The sequence below is a fragment of the Leiobunum rupestre genome, chromosome 10 (genome assembly GCF_980474605.1).
Source record: "Leiobunum rupestre chromosome 10, qqLeiRupe1.1.hap1, whole genome shotgun sequence".
Taxonomy (NCBI): domain Eukaryota; kingdom Metazoa; phylum Arthropoda; class Arachnida; order Opiliones; family Sclerosomatidae; genus Leiobunum; species Leiobunum rupestre.
This window is the reverse complement of record NC_143393.1, coordinates 13,378,740-13,402,869: the sequence shown is the minus strand read 5'-3', so window position 1 is coordinate 13,402,869 and position 24,130 is coordinate 13,378,740. Positions and strand designations below refer to the sequence as shown.

General features: G+C 37.7%; 3 protein-coding genes and 1 non-coding gene across 4 annotated transcripts; all 4 read left to right on the top strand.

The window, feature by feature from the left end:
- The first annotated feature begins 1,700 nt into the window (after positions 1–1,700).
- LOC149924450 (carbonyl reductase [NADPH] 1-like) lies at positions 1,701–3,198 on the top strand. The gene is made up of 8 exons (XM_090160188.1): positions 1,701–1,850; positions 1,910–1,991; positions 2,064–2,242; positions 2,308–2,420; positions 2,482–2,607; positions 2,665–2,806; positions 2,873–2,936; positions 3,006–3,198. Exons 1-8 carry the CDS (start codon positions 1,827–1,829, stop codon positions 3,107–3,109), a joined length of 834 nt encoding a protein of 277 aa, XP_090016314.1. The 5' UTR covers positions 1,701–1,826; the 3' UTR covers positions 3,110–3,198.
- Positions 3,199–6,442: 3,244 nt separating this feature from the next.
- LOC149924449 (carbonyl reductase [NADPH] 1-like) lies at positions 6,443–15,019 on the top strand. Its single transcript, XM_090160065.1, has 8 exons — positions 6,443–6,618; positions 6,674–6,755; positions 6,982–7,160; positions 7,222–7,334; positions 10,873–10,998; positions 11,068–11,209; positions 13,642–13,705; positions 14,830–15,019. The coding sequence occupies exons 1-8, from the start codon at positions 6,595–6,597 to the stop codon at positions 14,931–14,933; spliced, it is 834 nt and encodes a 277-aa protein (XP_090016191.1). The 5' UTR covers positions 6,443–6,594; the 3' UTR covers positions 14,934–15,019.
- Positions 15,020–22,202: 7,183 nt separating this feature from the next.
- On the top strand, positions 22,203–22,781 carry LOC149924448 (uncharacterized). Its single transcript, XM_090161662.1, has one exon. The coding sequence runs from the start codon at positions 22,203–22,205 to the stop codon at positions 22,779–22,781; it is 579 nt and encodes a 192-aa protein (XP_090017788.1).
- A 976-nt stretch (positions 22,782–23,757) lies between these two features.
- TRNAP-CGG (transfer RNA proline (anticodon CGG)) lies at positions 23,758–23,829 on the top strand. The gene has a single exon. It is a non-coding gene; the product is annotated as a tRNA-Pro (tRNA).
- The last annotated feature ends 301 nt before the right edge of the window (positions 23,830–24,130 follow it).

The window sequence follows — 24,130 nt, the reverse complement described above, 5'->3', positions numbered from 1 at the left end:
GATCGCTCTTTTTGAGTTGGCTGAGGCAAGAGGAGCATTGGTGGTTTGAAAAACCGATGGATTAAATATCCTGATATATAGCTAAGGACATTTTGTTTAAGTAGATTTGGACTCTCAATTTAATTGCATATGCTCTGTTCGAATGTGTTTAGAAGATGATGACAATTGAGTGTTTAAATTTAAAGTTCTTTTACCATTGTGATTAACAACTAAAGTAATGTAATTTATTAAAATTATTTATTATTGAGATAGACAGTTTCAAATTTCAATTACCATTTTCTGAATTTTCGCATGAAATACTGTTGGACAAAGTGTAATTATGTTCATCTAGAACATTCAGTGTGTTTTCCTCTGAAATTGGTTGTGATGCGTTTGTGACCAACGCGCTTTCTTCCAACCCATGTTCATATGTGGCGTATGGATATGCTATACATTTTAGTATATTAATTGTCAGTAAATTTTTTAAACGACATTAAGAGCCCTTAGATGTTTTTCTTTACCTTCACTAACTGTACTGGAAAATGAGTAGTGTTCATAAAATATTGTTGGCACAGCTGATGGTATTAGACTATTTTTAATTTTAATATTAATAAAACTATCGTCAGTGAAATGATTAGAGCAAAACCTATGGTTAAAGTGTAGGTTATCCGTTGTTTTATTTGTCAGTTTCTCGTTTTTTACATTATTCAACTATGATAGGGAACTGAAATTTCAATAAGAAAGTTAAAGTAAAAATAAACCCATGTAAAAAACACGTATTCACCGTTCTTTTTCCCTTGGAAACTTGAAAAATGATAATCGAGAATTCTTATTTTTCGTATTAGAACAATTTACGGCGGAACACGATGGTCCGGGCACATTTAAAAACTACTTAAAATGTAAATTAAAAACGAATAAATTTTTGCGTCGTCCTAAACTGAATATTGAATCGCGCGCTAGGACTTCCGGATACTCTTGCAGCGCCATCAAACGTTCGGATCCTATGGGCATTTTCGCGGCAAAAAATAAATACGGATTTTTGAACGAGAGACGCCTCTCAGTAGCGAAGCGACTTTACCCTCTCTGGTATAAGGTTGGATATTGGGCGCTTTTAACCGCCGCCGAAAATTTCAATCAGCCTCCTTCCCCCTTCCACCGCTTTTATCGTTTTTGCACGCCAGCGCCATCTAGGCGATTCAAATTAGTAAATAATTAAATTAACAAAATATAATTACGTAATTTATTTAAAATAAATATTTATTTAGAATATTTGATTTTTATTTGGTGTCATAAAAGTAAATTTATTTGATAAATTACTTTCGGGATTAATAGACCCCACCAGGAGCCTCTATAGGAGGTTGGAGGACTCGTATAAACTTCACCAAGATCAGATTATTCCGCCATAAGAAACTGGTTATTCTTGATCTTCCTCAAGTTTTATACATATTTTGTTGGTTAAAACATTATTTCCCTGATATTTTTTAGTTTTCCAGTTTTCGAGACTTTTCAACCTTACTCTCAGTTGAGAAAGCGATCTAAAAGAGTTTCTGGTCCTGACCATATTTGTTTATTATTTTCACTAGTTTCGACTTATTTACAATAGATGGCGCTTGCGGCCAATGCAAATAAATTAACCCCTCCTTTTTGCTCAGGCGGGGGAAAGACAATCGGAATTTTCTTACGAAATACGATAGGCGCTTCTATTGCGGGTATAATATAAGGTCGACTTTAGTAGATAATTCGATATCAAAGTTACCAACCTTATATAACTTGAATAATCTTGGTACTACCTTGGCGTAAACCATTACGTAAATCCATTGAAATAAAAGACTCTTTTAGTGTCAGAAATGTCCGGAACTAGAGTTGCTATTGTAAGTTAACAATTAAAATATTAACGTGTTTAAATACAACATTTATTCTGTTTAAAAAGGTAACTGGAGGTAATAAAGGTATTGGTTTGGCCATTGTGGAGGGATTATGTAGTAAATTTAAAGGTGACGTTTTTCTAACAGGTATGGAAAACCCAACTTTGCTTAAAAATAATATATGTTTACACAAAAACTTTATTCAAATTATTTATCTAGCCCGAGATACAGGTAGGGGACAAGCTGCTGTTCAAAAACTTGAAGAAAAGGGATTGAAAGCTAAATTTCATCAACTCGACGTTGATGATGATAAGAGTATCAAAGCAATCAAGTCATTTATGCAAGATAATTACGGAGGGATTGATGTTCTAGTTAATAATGCGGGAATAGCCTTTCCAGTAAAATCTTGAAAAAAAATTAAAATAATGCTTTATAAATGAATGATACGGTTGGGATTTTTAAGGGTTCAAGTACAGCTCCTGTCACTGAACAGGCTGAAAAAACTGTGGGAACTAATTATAAATCAACTAAGAAAGTTTGTGACATACTTTTCCCGATACTAAAAAAACATGCCAGGTATTTGATTGTGTTATTTAAATTAAAAGCTATTAAAATTAATACTAAATTTAATTTTTAGAGTGGTTAATGTAACTAGCTCAGAAGGCAAAGTTTCTCACATTCCTAATGTCGATTTAAGAAAACATTTTACAGATTCTAATTTAACTGAGGAACAATTGGATGAACTTATGGAAAAATATTTAAGGTAACTTTTAAATAATAAATTAATATGGCATTAATTGAATTATATTTCTTAATAAAGTGATGTAAGGAACGGAGTTCACAAGGAAAATGGTTGGGCCGGTACCACATACCGCATGTCAAAAATTGCATTAAATGCCCTAAGTTTCATTCAGCACCGTCAGCTGAGCAAGAAAACTGATATGGATATCGTTCTCAATGCGGTGAGTATACTTTTAAATATTTTTTGATAATAATTGTTAATTTAATATTTAAATTTTGGCTTCAAGGTTCACCCTGGATACGTTGATACGGACATGACCAATCATAAAGGACCACTAAAACCCGAAGAAGGTAACGAACATTTCATACTCTTTATAAATTATAGTTCTCGGAGAGTAATTAACTAATTTCTTACATCAGGAGCTCAAGCACCATTATATTTGGCGCTTTTACCACCAAACGTGGACTCACCAAGAGGAGAATTTGTTTGGTATGATAGCACTGTTACTGACTGGGCTCAATAAAAATTTGCAAAGGCAAAATTTGTTAATTTTTGTGAAAGGTCTAACTTTAAATTGAATAAAATTAAAAATTATTTTATAAAAATGTGAAATGTGAATTTTTTTCAATTTAAATACTTAAGTAACAAGAAATTAGAATTTATGAAATAATTCACAACCAAAAACTATGATTCCCCATAGAAACCAAAATAAGTACCGGCTAAAGCAGACGCTAGTAGTTTTACCTCATCGTTATTGGTAAATTTGACTTCCTAAATAATGACACTTGCATTTTAATAATATTTTTGCATCATTTGCTTATATTTTGATAAGTTTATTTAAAAAAAACGTTTTTATGAATTTTCAATTTGTCTGTAATTACTAGGAATATAATACTCCTAGGTAATTAGACGCTAGATCATAGGGGCAACGTTGGAGAAGCTAGCCCTGTTACGCCATCTAGATTAATTTCGGTAAATTTAAATATGAATAATTATAAGCTTCCTTAGCGACATCTGTCAGAGTTCTGTCCTAATATACGTCAACTAAATATTTGAAAAAATTACAGATAACCATTGAATTTCAATGATTTTCGGTTGAAACTTTCAGCTGTTATGCAGATAATTTTGAACGAGCAAACAGCTTTCATATAATCAATTTAAAACTAGAAAACTATGTAGGCGGCTATTCTTGTGACCTAACTGACCTTAGACCAATAAATCTGGGTTTTATTGATCTAAGTTGTGACCAAAATTTAATACAGTGCTTATGCATTATTTTAACTTTTTAAAAAGTTCCTAAGCCTTTTGGTCAGAAACATTGTGAGTAAATATAGCTTATTAAACTAAATATTGACCTGCAATCCATATCAATAAGTTCTAGCAATCAAAATGCAGTACAATATAAGGAATAGACGTGTCATCGTTATTTTCTTTATATACTCGACTTTTTGACAGCAAGAATGTAATTATTTCAAGGGAGAATGACTTATTATGAGGAGATTATATTTTTGCTAACAGTAACTTCAGTAAGCTCCTTCCGGGCCTTCCCATAAACAAAATCAAATCAGCTCCGTATCTCATTGGCTCCCTAGAACTGACGTTTTCCGACGTGATCGAAAAACACGCTGGCAGGGCTGCCAGAAAATCTATGGAGTGTGACGCCCAATAATTGGTCGTAAATCTAGCCAAAAAAAAAACCGCGAATTTCAAACTAGCGCAAAATTTAACCCAAGCAAATTTAGAAAGAAGCCAATTTTTCGCCCAAAAACGGTAAATATTTCTCCAACAGCCCAAAAGGAAGCCTAAAAATACACTTTTGGGAATGTTTAAAAACCCTTTATGAACGTTACAAAACCTTAATTACGGAGCATAATTAACACTTCGCATTCACACCTGAGACCCTTTTAGGCAACTATAATAAGCTTCGAGCTTAGGAAATATCTTAATATCCGCCAACTAAATATGTAAAGATATAGCAGACGTGCCTACCCGTGCCTACTGCTGGCAGTGCCACTACATAGTACATTTAAAATCTCCGCTAGACTTATCACTCTGGGGTAGAGGCCTGCGACGATCTGATATGGGTCGGCGGCGGCGTTTGACCCAAAATATACCGGCGGCGGCGTCTTCGGCGTGGCCAAAATGACTGGCGGCGGTGGCGTACGCCGGCATTTGTATAAATTTTAGAGCTATTTCTTGTAGCGACAGTTTAAGAAAACGCGTGACGAGAAGGGCAAGGGCAAATACCGACTCGTACTAGTCCTTCCATGGACTAATTAATGTACTTCGCACAAGGACGCCCTTTTCCAGAATATTTGCTTTGGGTGATTGTTAAATGTGCGCTCTGGCGGCGGAGTTAGGAACTAACTAACTAATGATAACCGGGGAAGAAAGAAAAGGCGTGAGGGGAGGGAAAATACAAATGTAGCTCAGCAGCTGGAAAACACGTGGGACTGGCTCAATTTTTAAAACGTTTGTTTTAATGTTTTAATGTGCGAAGTACATTAATTAGTCCATGGTCCTTCCGAGGTAGGACACTGGCCTGACTTCAAACGACAACCAAAATTATTCGCAGTTATGCCGGGTCGAAATTCGGTTGAAGGCTCGATATTGGCTTTTTATTTTTTTGGTCGTGCTATGCTAAATTGACACCCCTCTTAATATTAACATTCTTAGACCCCCTTTTGACTAATTTCTGGCTACGCCACTGACGCTCTGAGCCTTCCAATCAGAAATAAATCCGAGTTACGAATAATATAATTTTTGCTGCCGAAGGTTATCATCGCATGGTGAACATACATATTGCTAATTTTGTTATTTTCCATTAAAATATAATTTAAGGAATTATGATGTGATTTTATAAACGTATTGGACGTCTAGAATGTAGTATATCAAATGCTTCATTTATTGAATTTAAAGTAAAAAAATATTATCAGTCTCGAATTGGCCATAGAGGTAACCTGCCCGATGGCGTGGATCACATGGACCGTTCATGAAGTGGGCCTCCGTAAACATGGTACCGTATACTTTGTTAAAGCTGGGACCCTTAGTCTCCTAGCAAGCAAAAAATATTAAACCCAGTCCGCCACTGATTATAATAATGCAATTTTAGAAAACAAATTGATAAACCAAGCAACAATTAAATTTAAAGATAATTAAAATGTGGATAAGCCTTGGTTATATTAGTGACCCAAGATAGCAATGCTGGAATCTATTGACGCTAAGTGAAAATGCTATTACTCTGCGTCGACCGAAATCCGAAAACCAAAATTTGACGTTCGACTTCGTGTTCAAATGTAGTTATTTTCGCGTAAATGAAAACCAAGCTTAATATACCATAAAAAATGTATAAAAGAAAATAAACGGCGGCGCGCCGTTCTTTGTATCGGCGGCGGCGGCGGCGTTTAAATTTGTCAATAACTTAAATTTCAGTAATTTTTAACCAAATATTATAAATGTGATATATAATTTAAGTTAAAGTCCACTTAATAGAGTATAAGTTGTCTAATTATAATAATTATAAATGGTTATCTGACGACGCTCTCCTGTAAAGTAGTTTTTTCGAAGAATCGTCTATATTCATGGCCATCTCTAATAACAAGGGCCTTATCATTATACAGGTGGCAATGATAGAGCTGACAGTTGCTTTAAAGAAGCCCAATTGGGCTGGAAAACCGCCCAAATGGCAGCCCTGTGTAACGTAGGGGACTTTATCATCCCCCCATATTCATGCCGGGCGTGGGGGGAGAACATTTGACCACCAACATAGTCATTCTTATAAGTTAAAATGCATAAATGTTAAGACTACTATTTGACAGCTTATGTTTTCCCGGAGAGGGTTTTCAAGGTTTTATCGCAATGCGCATGCTCGCCCTCCTTTACCTTGGAACGTAAAAGCACCTCAGAATTTCCAAAATTCAAATCAATCTTAAGACGAACCTTTGTTGCTTAAAAGGCGCATTTCTTTACAATCGTAATCGAACAGAAAATAAACACCTTTAACTTTGAATGATGGCCAAAAAAGTCGCTCTAGTCAGTAACGTAATTTATTTCGTAAATTTAATTATCTATTGATATTTAATTTTAGGTAACTGGAAGTAATAAAGGCATAGGATTCGCTATCGTAAAGGGACTGTGTGAAAAATTCGACGGTGACGTCATTTTAACGGGTAAAATGCTTGTTATTTAATACTAGCCGAAAGCCTTCCTACGAAGTTTATAAGTTGTTAACCAAATTTTTAATTCCTCACCAAATATCAATCTCTAAATTTTAAAACAAAAACTCGAGAGAAACTGAAAAAATAAAAACAAACTCGGCTAAACTCTTGGCTATGACGACTTCCGGCTCCGACGCTTATTATATAGATACCACGCTTTTGTTAACCGATTTATTAGCCAGGGACGAAATTAGGGGGCAGGAAGCGGTGAAAAACTTAGAGACAGAAGGTTTCAGTCCAATATTTCACCAATTGGACATTGACGATTTTTCTAGCATCGAGAGAATAAAGGATTATTTGTTACGCGAATATGACGGACTGGACGTGCTAGTCAACAACGCCGGCATAGCCTTTTCCGTTAGTAGATAAAATAGACTTTTTTTAAGACTTGGCAGGATAAATAAATCGATTTATTTAGGGTTCATCTACTGTTCCGGCCATAGAACAAGCCGAGAAAACGATCAATACTAATTACAGATCGTTAAAAAACGTGTGCGACATTTTGTTCCCCGTATTAAAGAAACACGCCAGGTAAAATTTAAAATGTGTCTTTTGCAATTTAAAACTACGATATAATGTTAAAATAACCAACCACTTTGGGGATAAATTAAAGCAACTGTCAGCTCTATCATTGCTACCTGTATAATGATAAGGCCCTTGTTATTAGAAATGGCTATTAATATAGACGATTCTTCGAAAAAACGACTTTACTGGATAGCGTGGTGCCATCTATTAACGGCAAAGGAAGCTCAAATTCAAATTAGCGACACGATAACGTCGTCAGAAAACCATTTATAATTAATATAATTAGACAAATTATACTCTACTTAGTGGACTTTAACCCAAATTATATATCAACTTTAAAATATATTGTTAAAAATTACTATAATTTAAGTTATTGACAAATTTAAAAACGAGCCAATCAACGTGAGGGGTACTTTTATGTCCCTCCTTTTGGGTCAAAAGGTAGCTTAAGCATCTTGTTTTGATGTCGACGCTAGCGACATCTGTTGAAAAAAGAGCCACTTCACGTCGAGCCGACACTTGCTTTAAACTTTATTGAAAATAATGCGGTACTTTCGCCGATAGGGTAATAGCACTACGTAGCTGTACTTAAGCCATGTTGGGATACATTTTTGTCTTTAAGAAAAAGCAGTTGCTGACGTCCTATGACGTCATAATGCTAAAGTTCCCATAGAAACCAAAATTAAAATATAGAAAAGGAAGGCGTTAAAACTATCTCCCCGTTTCGTAGAGGACATTTCGAAACTTTAATTAATAAAAAATGATCTCTTCGCCAGTATTTGCATCAGATTTGATCGTAGAATTTATATAACTTCTCAAGGCAAATACCAAGTAATTCGTGTTACCCAAAGTGCCATAATTACCAAAAGTGTGCAAGTTCCTCTACTTTCTAATGCTAAAAATTTACTGAATGCCGCTATCGAAATAGACCACATAGAAGGCTAGGCTAGGATGGACCAGGCACTTTTTTTCTGGTTTGTTCTTACGTGCTTTGTATTAAAACGTAGATAGATGGCAGTAGCGTTTCCGTAGAGTGGCCAAAAATCAAAAAGCTTGCTAGCCTTCTCCTTAGTTCTCGAAACCCTCACCATGTGGCATTATTTCTAGATTTAAACTTCTTTCCCTCCATAGTACATACCCTCCCCTCTCTTCGCTCGTAACATTCATAAAAAAGGTTAGATGGACACACTTATGGGAATTAGGTCACTTTTGGTTTTACGTAGTTTTGGCTTTCAGGTAACTATTAGAAAACTAATGCTTTTGCGTGATAAACTTCCGGTTAATAATACTTAGCATATATAACATAAGCACTTTTAAGTATGCCTCTGTATAACATTTTCATAGACAAAATTTCAATGAGACCTTGTTTCATACGGAACATAAATAAGTGGACCCAAATATTGAAAATTCTTATAATCCTTGCGCTATTAAAAAGGTCGTGTGAACTGAAAAGGGTAATTCTGGGTGTTTTCTTAATCCGCTTCGTTAACTTTTGGTGTTTAAAGCCTATGGCTGTCACCATTTGTTTCGTTTCAAAATCAAAGCTTCGCCAACTTGCATTTTCCTTGTCTATGCTTCATGCCTGGCAGGGACGTCATTTGGGTGGGGAAAAGGGATTGCTGAAAAAGTTCCCGAATAAATTTGCATTTAACTACTTAAGAAACGTCCAGTTTAATTTCATTATTATATCTTGGGAAAATATTTGGTTTGGTCTATTATCCAGAAAATTACTAGAAATTATACAATAACTATTTCGATTAAAAATTAAAAAAATATTCAATATGACGCGTTTTTTTACTTTAAAAAAATTGGTTTGCCCTTGTGCGTATTTGAAATTTTTGTCCCAAGTATCGCTGCCTACCGACCGAGTTTTAGACTGAATATATGAAAGCTGTCTGCTCATTCAAATTTATGTTTGCACAACAGCTGAAAGTTTCATCCGAAAAACATTGAAATTCAAAAGTCGTCCGCTGTTTTTTCTCATATTTAGATGACGGATATTAAGCCAGATGGCGCTATATTTTCGAAGCTCTGAGCCTATTCGCGGTGGCGAAACGGCGCTAGCTTCTCCGAGGTGGCGCTTATGACCTAGCGTCTGCTATAGACAAATTAAAATGTCATAACCTTACGTTTTTCTTAAATAAAATTATAAAAATATCAGCAAACGATTCAAAAATTATATTAAAATGCAAGTACTATTATTTAAATATTCAAATTTACGAATAACGATGAGGAAAAACTAATAGCATCTGCTTTAGCCGCTACCTATCTAGGTTTCAATGGCGAACCAAAGGGGGCGTAGCGATATTTTTCCGTCGCGAATAAAGTTGGTGATGCTTTTTCGTCAATAAGTTGGAAGTGAGGTAATTTACGTCATATCCCGTGAGCAAGGTTTCGTTAAAAATGTTTTATGGAATACCTTTGAGTGATTATGTCACACGATAATATTTCCATAGACGAGGTACCGGATATGAGTAGCCCAAGCGTATGAAATTAATAGACGCTTCAATAAAACATCTTGAAGGAAATTGCCAAGAAGTAATATATCCGAGAGACAGGCCCTGCATGTTACCGTTTATAAAGGGCTTGTTTGATATGAAGGAAACTTTTCACCTATACGGTATGCAATAAGTAGTGTTGTTAATTTTCCGGACAAATAAAATGCAGAAGAATTTCTAGAAAATGTTCACCAAATCGGAAAAATGAAACATAAATAAATTACTTTTTAAGGGATTTTACAATCACCGTGTTTGCCGGTGGGTGTGGCGGTGTGTCTGTCTGGGCTGCGAACGCGTACGCATTTTCGGGGCAAAGTGTAATCTCTGCGTAAGCAGTTTCTTAGAATTAGGGAAAAGGTTTTTCCAAAAAGCGCCCTCTTTTTGTCATTCGGTGTAGTACAAATATTTTTCAATTTGCGTTAGTATTGGACGGGACTTGAACCCGAGCCCTCCTGCACGACAAGTGAGCCACGGATACATGTTACGCGTCACTGAAAATTAGAAACTCTTCCGAGGATAGGTATATTTTGGATTGCCAACTTGTTATTAATATAAAATGTCTAATATCAGTAAACATACTACAAAACATTAATAGTGTTACATTGTTAATCAGTTTAAACTAGTCTAGATGTTTAGTTTTACTTTTAGATTCGCAAAAATGAAGCGAAAATGCCGCTTTATTTAAAAATACGGAAAATTTTCTGGAAAAAAGACCTCGGTCATATTCCGGAAAATTTTCCGAGCGGGAAATGTTTCGACATACAACACTAGCAACAAGTGTTCCTTTTTAACCAGGTAGCTTTTATTAAGGCTTAGAAAAACACGACGTTCTGTTTACAGGTGAAAAGTTTACATTATTTCAACAAGCACTATATAAACATTCCTTGCAGATATTGGCTCTCGAAAATATAACTTGGAGATTTCCTTGAAGTTGTTTTATTTAAGCGCCTATTTTCCCCAAGTTGTTTCTGAACATTATTTCGTAATTCGCGGTCCTCCCTTTAATTGTTACAATTTAAAATTGTAATAATTGTAATGAATTTCAGGGTTGTCAACATAACGAGTGCCGAGGGAAAACTAAGCCACGTTCCCAACGAAGATTTGAAGAAGGAGTTAAGCGATCCCAATTTAACCATCGAAAACTTGGATGACATTTTGGAACGATATTTGAAGTATTTTGTATTCATATTTAACTTATCTTTCTCTCTGTATCAGAAACCTATCATTTCATACGTTATTAGCGACGTCAGAGCCGGCGTGCACAAAGAGAAAGGATGGGCCGCGACTACTTATCGAATGTCAAAGATAGCAGCCAACGCGCTGACATTTATCCAACATCGACAGTTGCGAGAAAATGCCGATATGGATATCGCCGTTAATGCGGTAAGTTTAGAAAGCGCCACACCTGCAAGGATTCCAAGTCACTTCTACTCCCCGTATCTCAATGTAGCAGATCCTTGGCCAGTCGTATTCAAGAAACTAGCCCCTGATAGTAGGCTGCGACAAGCGCAAAACCAAACAGCAGGGACTTTAAATACTGTTTAAGTTTCCTTTTTTACGCTGGTTACCTCGATTTATTTACAAAGTCCTTTTTTACCTACGACACGAACCCAAACCTTAATGTTCTCATTTCCCTGCTGCTTGGTTTTGCGCTTGGGGCAGCCTACTTCCAGGGGCTAGTAGGCCACACTTTGAAGCTCTCTAGCGCTCTTTTAACTCATCGTAAGAAAATGGGGAAAAAACAGGCATACTTCTCAACTCACCCCCTAGAACCCCTTAAAAGTTTTGCATAACCTTTTGAATCACCCTGTGTATGAATTAAGTTATGAACCGTGAATGTATTCATAGGTGGTTTCTTTTTGCCTGTTCTCGGACTAAAAGTGTACTCTTTTTACCCTAGAACGTTTTATTCGCCTGTTCCGGGGATGAGAATTACTCCGCCCATAAACTATTGATTTGTTCCAGAGTATTAGGGCTACTCTTTTTACTCCTTTTGAAAAGGAGGTATAAAGGAGTAAATCGGATTTGGTCGTCTGCTAGCCAAAATTTATCTGCTAAAAAAATGTTTACTCCGAGTCAAATTATTCCCCACCACAGAATTGGAGTAAAATGACTTCATGGCCTTACTCTTCTTAACCTACTCCGAAATCCCGGAACAAGCGAAAAGTAACCACCTACTTTCTACCATGAATATCGAACTACATCTGGTAGTTTGTCCTCAGTCGCTAGAATATGAGAGTGGCTTCGTTATTATCACTGCCAACTTAGATAGCGCGTGATTAAAGTTAGCCGTGTTATTTTAAAGTTGGTCACGAGCCGTCGCCCAAAAAGTGATTTGGTGGTCACGGTCAACTGCGAGTACGCGCACCCGTAATTTAGCTGCCGTCTCAATCGTTTCAAATGATCAAATCCCACGAAAATAACCGAGAGAAAATCTGAGTAAAAAAAAGGGGATAAATTATAAATAAAAATGGCAGCTAATATTCTAGTCAGTTTACTCGATGCTGAAGAAAATAATCACTAGGACATTTTGGTGGACTAAAATGAATTTCATAGGAAACCGAATGTTAATTTTATTTTCCGATGAAATATTTCCTTTTAAATTATAAATAAAATGTTTTCTTCCTTCATATATTGTCGTGAAATCGTGTAAATATAATATTTATTGTCAAAGGCTTAGTTTACAATGTTCGTGGCATTCTCGTAAACCGCCATCTTTAGAAGAATCTTTTTACGTTTGACACTTTTTAGCGAGTTCTCACGGGGATAAAATTTTCACGAAGAACTCTTCTCAAGAGGAGAATTTCTTAAATTTTTGACGCGCCCCAAATGGTACTAATGGTAATTATAGGTAGAAATGAATACATTAATGATACAACGGAACTCTTAATATTGTAATATCCTGCCTTAAATAAATTATCCTTTTAGAAACGCGGATAGTTTTTTTACAAGTCAAGTGATGCGACATCTGTTGTCAGTTTCTCTAAGCTGTGTAGGAGCTTAAAAAATTAGTTATGTAATAAATATTTTAGGAATTATTATTAATAAAAGCTCTGGAGGTTCCCTTTAAATTAATATTGACTTACAATATTAATGTTTTAAGAATATTATGTTTAAAAAAACCTGATAAGTTTACAATAAAAGACAAGTGATGGCGCCACCAAACTAACCACTATCGTAATGAGACTAAACTTTTAGTGTGGAGTTACAAGTTCCGTTGGATATATGGTCTGACATCTTCAAGGAGAGTACCTGAGGTGTTTATTGCCGATTTTATTCAAAGTCGGGCGTAATATAGACCTATATGAGTTATGAAATTTCCCAAAAGGAGACTTTGCACTACCCATTCGATTTGCCATGCAACCGAAAATGTTTTTGACCACTTAAAACCAAAATAAGATTTTTTCCTTATTTTACCAAACAATTGTTACAATTTTATCCCAAAAATTGTTACAATTTACCCAAACTTGATGAAATTTACCTAAGTGTGGTCCAAATTACCCATTTCGTGATTTTTTTTTAAATTTTTGTAAAACCGAGAAAACTCGAGGCTTTTTAAAATGGAGATTTTTTTCGTTTTAAGTGGTAAAAAACATTTTCGGTTGCCATGGCAAATCGAATGGGTAGTGCAACGTCTCCTTTTTTAAAATTTCATATCTCATATAGGTCTACATTACGCCCGACTGTGAACCAAATCGGCAGTAAACACCTCGGGTACTCTCCTTGTGAGTGCTGCCAACTGGTAACTTTCAAACCTCGGTGTGTCCCTTTAAGACTGGTTTCCCAGCAAAGTTTGTAATAATTTATCGTTCCAGGTTCATCCTGGTTACATAGCGACCGACATGTCGGGACATCAGTTTACGGCGAGGCCAGAGGAGGGTAAGCGTTTTTATATTTCAAGGGAGTATCAAGTGTTGGAAATTGGGAGGTAGTAATTGGGAATGCGATAATTTAATTTTAAATACTCATTTCACACTCGGCGATACAGTAACATAATAAAAATAAGTATGACTATTTATGTGGTTTTAATAAAAAATTCTTACCTAATCCTTTTTGACACTGATAATGTCACCCAGTTATGACTGGGACTCGCAACTGAACTGGATAGTATATTACCGCTATTGGTTGGGTATCTTCCCTTTTGACCGAATTCCCATTCGACCGAATGGAAAATTTAAAGGTCCCATTCATCCGAAAAATAGCCTTCCCATTCGAGCGAATGGAAAATTGAAAGGTCCCATTAATTCGAAAAATAGCCTTCCCATTCGACCGAATATTTTCGAGCCCAAAGGGCTAGAAAATTCAATTTAGTTTAGGTTGGGTTCGGTTAGGTTAGGTGTAGGGTATCCGTAGACGGTAGTAAAATGTAATTTCAATAATGCAGTTTCCAGTAATATTTATATTTAATTGAAAATCGCACATATGTGCTACTTTCGGTCGAATGGGACACAAAAAAAAACCGCATTAGGTCGAATGGGACCACAGACTTGGTTGTACATTTCACCGTGGGCATATTTAGACACTAGAGGGTTCAGTGTCAAACTTAACCTTTATTGTAAAATAAAACTGAAAATCAGTTCCGTGATCATTTTTGATAATTGACATACTTATTGTTATTATGTTACTTATGCTTTTACTAATCTAAAGGGAACGTCCAACTGAAAGGCGTACTATTCTTGATCGCTGATCTACCAATGAACCATAGATAATATATAGGCTGATTTCTAGTTTCGGGATGCTTTAAACCTTCCTTTAAGCATTGCCTCTTGAAATATTTCATATCCTGCTGAGATACATATAATCCTTGTCAAAGCTAGAATTGCTTTCTACGATCGAACGTCTTACTTTATTAAAATAAATAGAAGACTAACTTACGTATAAAATAAGAGATAATTTTTTTTTAAAACATTACAACTTTAATTACGCAATAAAAGCAAGTTACTTTATACTTCCTTTAATTACCTCCAGGGTACCCATCGTGTTAAACTTTGGTTTTACTTTAGGTGCCATAGCGCCGATTTATCTGGCTTTGTTGCCACATAATATCGATTCTCCCAAAGGAGAATTTTTGTGGTGCGATACGACAATCACCAGTTGGGTCGATTAAAAATCTCGTACATCATTTATTTAACGGAATTTTCGGATTGTACTAAATTTTAACAATTGCATTAAAGGTAAAAGTTATAAATTAAATTTGTCGTTCTTTTACAATTTCCGTTATCTCATCATAGCAAGGGTTTGTCATAAGCCTATGTTCGTTTGTGGTAATTTCGTACAATAGGCTCACTACCCCCTTTCGCCCATATATACCCCCTTAATTTAATTTTTAATGGGAATTTATTGGTGCAAAAATTATTGGCCACAAATAATTAATTAAAAAGTTATTGAAAATTTAATTTTATTGATTTATAACTTCTTTTCCACCCCTACCCCCTCAAATTACTTCCCCCAATTTAACACTCTAAACATAATTTTTCAGGGAAATTTATTGATGCCAAAATTATTTGCCTTAAATAATTAAATGAAAAGTTATGGTTAATTTGGTACAATATATACAATACACCCCCTGAATATAATTTTTAAGGGGATTTTATTGATGCAATTTTTTTGCCACAAATAAATAATTAAAAAGTTGTTGAAAGTTCCATTTTATTTATTTATAACTTCTTGCTTCCCCCAATTTAACAGTTTCCCCCACTTAATTAGCTCTTAAGCCAGTCAAGACATACATCTTTAATACCTCAGCGATCAAGTTCTTTTAGTAACTTTTATGCGGAACGGTCTCAAAAGCCTTTTCTAGGTCAATAAAGACCTCGCTACAATAATTATTAATGTCTAAAGCATTTAATTTTTATCCATAAACAGTAGTTTCTGCTTGTTCAGTACTCTTTCCAAACTGATGATCTGATAATAAGTAGTGCTTTTCACTAAACGAATTTAATCTTAACAAATAGCATTTTCAAAAAAAAATTTCCCGAAAAACGAAAGAACTGATATTGGTCTTAATTGGTGAGCAGCTAGGAGCAACAAACACAAGGAGAACGAAGCTAACGCCGTGTTGTGTAAAATTTCATTGGACGAACCTTTACGCTGAACGTTTTACGGGCGGGGGGGGGGGAGACAATATCGAATTTTCCCCTTCCGACGGCAGCAGGCACTAAAGCGTCTAACCAATGAAAAATGTACACAAGAAAATCCACGACTTTTGATGGGTGGCGTTCTCCTTGAGTGGGGCGCTGTGTTTGTTGCTCCTAGGTGAGCAAAAAGAAATTTTAAATATAGGGGTTATTGAGGTAATTTTAAATATATCCGGGTATACCCCTTTCGTGAAAGACAAGTTAATCAGACATAATAAGGGAATAATAATATGATCTAGTACAAATTTTATAGGCTTAGGGTGACGTTTATCGAGGCACGGTTCGAAAAAGCTGGAGTTTTTTCCAAAATGCCCAACCCAGTGGGTTTCTAATGGGTTTTTTATTTCAGTACACTATTTCCAAATTTGTATTAGACGATATGACGAAAAACTTTAAACTAAGAGAAATTAGTAATCTCTTTTGTCTAGCCCTGCTAAAAAAAGATTCTAGAGACTAAATATCATCTGCTAGATAGACTGCTTCTCTTCTTATATTAGGATCGTCCGGAGTTTGTACGAACGTTAAAAATGCTTTTCAGCAGAAAACTCGCTCCAGAATGGAAAGAAGTAAAAACTATTGAAGAATGTCCATCAAAGGTTATGTGCATTCATTGTGAGGATTTGTATCCCACCTCAACTCAAAATTGTCAGTTTAAGGTTCAAGTGGTCATTTCATATTGAACAAGTTGGTTTTTCATTTGCGCTTTTAAGTGGGTGGGTCCAAAAAAATCGACTGGGGTTTTTGAGTCAGGTTTTTGGTTTTCGAACCCTGCATCGAGGACTGGAGAACTATATTGTAGTAAGCTAACAATCACATTCCCGAGTTCGCTTTAAATAACGTGGAACAGAGCACACCTACATTTATCGGACCATCAAACTCCGTTTTAGAGTCGATTATAGCTGTGAAGTGTGTATTCATATCAATTTTACTTTCGAGAAATGTGGCCTAGGCTGAATGCCATAAACTATTCGAAACTTCACTTCACCTGATGAATTATTCTTTTTAGAAATATTGTCAAAATGAAGTGAAAATTGCTAGTCTGAGCTTCACTCGATGAACTTTACTTTTAAGAAATTTTGCGTAGTTTAAGTGCAGCTAGATCCTACTTCAATTTAACTTATACCCTAAAATTGTAGATTTTAATAGGCTTATTGCCCATTAAAGTTTCAAAGCTATTGTAATGTCTGGTCATTCTAGGTTAAATAATTATCAAATATCATAAAACTTATGGAATGAAATAAAATCTGTGCCGTAACTTAATGGGGATGCTCGATCAATATAGGCATAAGAATGCAATTCGATTGAAAGAAATTGTATTATTATTTATTTATTGGCACATATAAATATTTTGGGTATAAATGTTCTTTCACAAAGAAAATAGTATACAAACTTCAATTTATCGGATTTTGAAACTAAGGTAGCTAATAAGTAAAATGGTATCTAAGGCATTTTATTAAGTCTAACCAGAGTTGTCTGATTTAAATAAAACGATTTTATTTAAAAAACTAATTGATTTAAATCACTTATTATATTTCATTGTATTTATAAAAAATTACTGAAAAAACCAAACTAAATTAAAAGCACTAATTAATAAAATTTACCTAATACCAGAAGTTTATAATAAACCCCTTCGGGGGAAGTATTCAACTTCCCATTGAGCGCATGTTATTTTAATGATACATCATTCCGCGACAGTTCAAAAACCGCGCGTCACTACGGTCGCTATTCATTCGTTCTTAAAATTATGACGTTTTTTAAAATAAAAGTAGTACCAGAGGTCGACATCGGAGGATTTTTTTATTAAAAATAAAATGGCGGGAATCTACCGAGTTGGCAGTGGTGTTAATAAGGAAACACAATGTAATTTTTATATAAAAGATAATTTAAATAAGTCATTTCAGACTCGTGAATCAACAATTAAGAAATCAGTTAGTGGCAAGCGAACTAAAAATATAGAAGAACCTATACATCAACCAAAAAGGATTAATTATTGTCAGAGCCAAGGCCTAACCACAATCACGATTTACGAAACACTAAAATAAGCCAGTCACTCTTAGCAACTTTACAGGTCAGAATAAATTATAATAGGGAATCTTATACATTACTTCTTTGGGTGTAATTCTAATGCTTGGTTTATTTATAGATCCTTATTTGCTGGTAGTGTATGCACTGGGTTTTAACTAATGAGTCAGTAATGACATGGTGAATTGGTTCAGTGTATCAAAGATCTTTAACTATCAACCAGCGTTTATAGCAATTCATATACTAAGAAGAAACCTTTCCTCAGGTAGACTAGGAGTTGCGATAAAAGATGTATAAAAATAGTCAAGTTTATTTGGCATGCATCAAGAGCTTACCGAGCCAATTTGATGCAGTACCGTAAAAGTGTTTGTCAGTTAATTTTCAACGCTTATATCATTTGTTACAATTTATACTTTGACTAGTCTATGTAAATGCCAGATAATTAGGTAGAACAACAACTTATATCAAAAAGCATGACCATTGTTTTACGTGTGATCAATATATTGTGGGCGCCTTTAAAAAACTCCTAATCTCTAGTTTTTTACCAAAATTTTAATTTGTATATTTTTTAAAAACTGTATTTAAATGGTTGCAATAAATGTTTTTGGTTCGTTCGACTGCGACTTGCAAATCTGATAGTCATTCTTTTGCTTATGCACGCGGCTCTACAATTGGTGACTCGAGACTCGTAACGCATCCCTGGTTCATTCAGTCATTATTCCTTCACCGGTAGACTTACGAAAAAGCCATCATGTCTAAAGCCACACCTGAAGGAGACGGTAACTTTACTGCACTCTCGCAACAAGTTCAACAGCTATCGGAACAACTCAGACAGGCCTTGTCATCGAGAGATCAGCTCACGCAAGACAGCTCTATGAATCAAGAAATTGCCCGTGTTTCCATCAAGTTGCCACAGTTCTGGAGGGAAAGCCCTGATCTATGGTTTTCCACAATTGAGTCACAATTCCGGATCCACCGCATTACTTCAGATCAATCAAAGTTTGATTATGTGCTACAATCCTTGGACCAAACGATCATTCCATACGTCTCCGACATTCTGAAAAAACCACCGGAGGCCCCCTATCAAGCAATTAAGTCAAGAATCATTGCGTCGTTCAGCGAAACGGACGAGAAAAGACTACGGACGCTTCTCGGCGGAATGCTGATCGGCGACCAAAAACCTTCGCTTTTCCTACAGACGTTGAGGAATCAAGCCGGATCACAAGCAAACGACGCTATTTTAAAGTCATTGTTTTTGGACCAATTACCCGAGCAAGTCCGTGGCATCCTTGTCATGAGCAACGAGAGTGACCTGGATAAAATTGCCGCCCAAGCAGACAAGGTCGTCGAAACTTTACGGCCGAGTACCATATCCGCCGTGACCTCTCAAACATCCACTTTTCGAGAAGCGTCGCCCATCGAGCACCTCGTACAACAGATCAACGAGTTAAACAGGAAATTCGAATCGTTCAGCCGCGGGCGCACCCAGCATCATGGAAGAGACTACTCTAGCGCAACCGTTCACGATCACGAGGACGCAGTTTCAACCCAAGAGGGAAGCTCTGTTTCTACCATTTCCGTTTCGTCGAAAAAGCAAATAAATGCCAGGATCCCTGTGATTAGAAGCGGAACCCTTCACCACACAGACGTTCGGATCCGGAAAACTAAGTCGGGTTTAGCGGCAACCGACGATCCTGGCCTAATTTCTCGTCGTCCTTTCATTTTTGATAAAACATCAAAGCGTAAATACTTGATTGACACCGGAGCTGACGTATCTGTAATCCCACCCACTAATCAAGATAAGCGTCACATAAATCGTCACGTACAACTCTATGCAGCCAACGGAACGCCAATCAGGACGTACGGGACGAAACTACTGGAACTTGATCTCGGACTACGTAGATCTTTCAAGTGGAAGTTCACCATCGCAGACGTGGGAAAACCGATCATAGGAGCTGACTTCATGACGAATTTCCACCTCTTATCTGATTTAAAATTGAAGAAATTGGTGGACAGCGCAACGTCACTCGCCGCTCGCTGTGACGTCCTTGATTACCCGGCCAGAGGAATTACTACGATTTCCGGTTCATCAGACTTTCATAAAATCCTTGCTTTATATCCTGAGATTACCCGTCCATCGGAAGTCCTACGGCAGCCAAAACATAACGTTTTCCACCACATCGAAACCACGGGACCACCAGTAGCAGAACGGGTTCGCAACCTCGATCCGAAAAAACTTTCGCTTGCGAAAAAAGAATTCTGTTTCATGATGGAACAAGGGATTTGCCGGCCATCAAAGAGCAACTTCGCAAGTCCACTTCTTATGAAGCGGAAGAAAAACGGCGAATGGCGACCGTGCGGGGATTTCCGAGCTTTGAACAAACATACCCGTCCTGACCGATATCCTTTGGCTGTTCTAAACAACTTTACCGCAAACTTCGCTGGATGTCAAATATTTTCGAAATTTGATCTCGTCAAGGCATTCCATCAAATACCCGTTCACCCCGACGACGTTCACAAGACAGCCGTCATCACCCCATTCGGACTGTTCGAGTTTTTACGAATGCCGTTTGGCCTGTGCAACGCCGCCCAGTCGTTCCAAAGATTTATGGATGAAGTCTGTAGGGGTTTGGATTTCGTGTTCGTTTATGTTGACGACATCGCCGTGGCATCCCCAAATGCGGAGACGCACAAGGAGCATTTGCGGTTACTTTTTGACCGGTTTAAAGACTACGGGATCATCATAAATCCTTCGAAGTCACAGCTCGGCATGGAAGAACTCGAGTTCCTTGGTTTCTTGGTCAACGCAAATGGTATATCCCCGTTACCTAGCAAGGTCAAGGCCATCGGCGGGTATCCTAAGCCCAAGACAATCTCTGAGTTACGAAGGTTTCTCTGTATGGAGAATTTCTATCACCGGTTCATCAAAAATGCCGCTAATCTCCAAGCACCTCTTAACGAATATTTGAAAGGGGCGAAGAAGAACGACAAAACCAAGGTCAAGTGGACTACTGAAGCTGAAAAGGCATTTGAAGACTGCAAAACCGCTCTGCAACAGGTCGCAATGTTGGCACATCCGAGGGCAGAAGCGTCCTTGGTACTCAAGGTTGACGCGTCAGATTTCGCAATTGGGGCCGCTTTGGAGCAGCGGGAAGGATCTGTGTTTGAGCCGCTTGCATTTTTTTCTCGCAAGCTGTCGGAACCGCAATTGAAGAACCGTGCCTACGACCGTGAACTTTTGGCAGCATATTCAGCAATGAAGCATTTCAAACACATGCTCGAGGGTCGACAATTCATACTTTATACCGACCACAAGCCATTAACCTTCGCTTTCAACCAGAAGCTCGACAGGGCGAGCCCAAGACAAGCCAGACACCTCGACTACATTGGACAGTTTACAATGGATATCCGCCATATCAAACGAGTCGAGAATACAGTCGCTGATGCCTTATCTCGTATCGAGATTAATTTCATGGAAATGGGATCTCTCGATTTCCAGGAATTGGCTAAAGCGCAAGAAATGGATGAAGAGCTACAGGCTTTTCAAAAATCAAAGATGGATTTGAAATTGATGAAGGTGGAAATACCCGGCGCTAAAACCAGTTTGTTTTGCGATGTGTCAACGGGTAATAATCGGCCGTATATCCCACAACAATTCCGGAAACAAGCTTTCCGCAACATCCACAATTTGTCTCACCCTGGGGTCAGCGCAACTCGGAAGTTAATAACTGAACGTTTCGTTTGGCCGTCGATGAATTCCGATATAGCCAGATGGGTGAGGGAGTGAATTCCTTGCCAAAGAAATAAAGTTAACAGACACACTGTCAGTCATCATGGTAATTTTCCGCTCCCAGCACGAAGGTTCACCGACTCCACATAGATCTGGTTGGGCCGTTACCACCGTCAGAAGGATGTTCGTATTTGCTCACTTGCGTTGACCGTTTCACTCGTTGGCCGGAAGCATTTCCAGTCAATGGTTGCACCGCCGAGATCGTCTGCCGAGCTTTCTATGCTGGTTGGGTTTCACGTTTCGGTTGTCCCGACACCGTCTATTCCGACCGGGGTCGACAGTTTACTAGCTGTATTTTCAAGGATCTCGCTAGTTATTTGGGGGCGAGACATCAACTAGTAACAGCGTTCCACCCGCAAGCAAACGGCATGGTTGAGAGACGACACAGGCCACTCACGGCTGCACTCGCGGATCATGGGGACAACCAATGGACGAAAACGTTGCCTTCCGTCCTACTGGGTCTTCGAACGGCGATAAAAGAAGACATAATTCTTCGGCTGCTGAAATGGTTTATGGCGAAACAATCAGGCTTCCTGGGGATTTCTTCCGTCCAAGTCCTTCGCGTCAATTTCCCGAAGAGTTCCTGGGCATCCTGCGAAAGGTCATGGATTCACTGCGCCCAAGTCCAGCATCGAACCACGCCAAGCAAAAGGTTTTTGTTCACGACGATCTGCTGAAATGTTCACACGTCTGGATTAGGAATGATACCGTGCGGAAGCCATTACAGCCGAAGTACGACGGCCCATACCGGGTCATCGATAGACACGTGAAATTCTTTAAGTTGCAAATCAAAAATCGAGAAGATCATGTCACCATTGATCGATTGAAACCCGCATTCCTTGAGCCTGAGCTTCTGTTGGAGGAACCTGGGGCGGCTACGGCCTTTGTCGAACCAAAGATGTTTTCGAAGAAGGTATCGTTTGCCAACGTGGAACCAGGACCTAAAAATTATCAGACACGGTCCGGTCGTGTTTCAATGCCAGTCATCCGGTATCATTGTCATTAGAGCGGGAGTAATGTGGTCGCCTTTAAAAAACTCCTAATCTCTATTTTTTTTACCAAAATTTTAATTTGTATTTTTTTTAAAAACTGTATTTAAATGGTTGCAATAAATGTTTTTGGTTCGTTCGACTGCGACTTGCAAATCTGATAGTCATTCTTTTGCTTATGCACGCGGCTCTACAATATTTAGCTATAAATTGTTTTAGACAATTGCCAATTTTTATACACTCGTGAAATTGCTGTTTTTTTATTTATTTATTTTATAACTAGATTTATTTTAATTGCTATCAGCTAAGTTTTGAAATAAATATTATGGAGAAGTTTTCAACGGGTTAGGCTACATATTCACATATTGAGAGCGGGTATGATTCTCGCTTAGGGTGCGAGAGGTCCCGGGTTAAAATCCCGGACGGACCCCGCGGAAAATCTTTCTACCAATCAGTTTTATGGAGGAGACTTCAACGGGTAAGGCTTCATATTCACATATTGAGAGCAAAGTAACATGGTCCGTTGGTCTAGGGTATGATTCTCGTTTAGGGTGCGAGAGGTCCCGGGCTCAAATCCTAGACGGACCACGCGGAAAATCTTTCTACCGATCAGATTTATGGAGGGGACTTCAACGGGTTGTTCAAGATATTCACATATTGAGAGCAAAGTAATATGGTCCGTTGGTCTAGGGGTATGATTCTCGCTTTGGGTGCGAGAGGTCTCGCGTTCAAATCCCGGACGGACCCCTCGGAAAATCTTTCTAACAATCAGATTTATGGAGGAGTCTTCAACGGGTTAGGCTACATATTCACATATTGAGAGCAAACTAACATGGTCCGTTGGTCTAGGGGTATGATTCTCGCTTCGGGTGCAAGAAGTCCAGGTTTCAAATCCCGGACGGACCCCGCGGAAGATCTTTCTTCGAACCAGTTTTATGGAGAAGTTTTCAACGTTTGTGGCTACATATTCACATATTGACAGCAAAGTAACATGGTCCGTTGGTCTAGGGGTATGATTATCGCTTCGGGTGCGAGAGGTCCCGGGTTCAAATCCCGGACGGACCCCACGGAAAATCTTTCTACAAACCAGTTTTATGGAGAAGTTTTCAACGGGTTAGGCTACATATTCACATATTGAGAGCAAAGTAACATGGTCCGTTGGTCTAGGGGTATGATTCTCGCTTTGGGTGCGAGAGGTCCCGGGTTCAAATCCCGGACGACCCCGCGGAAAATCTTTCTACGAATCAGTTTTATGGAGGAGACTTCAACGGGTTATTCAAGATATTCACATATTGAGAGCAAAGTAATATGGTCCGTTGGACTAGGGGTATGATTCTCGCTTTGGGTGCGAGAGGTCCCGGGTTCA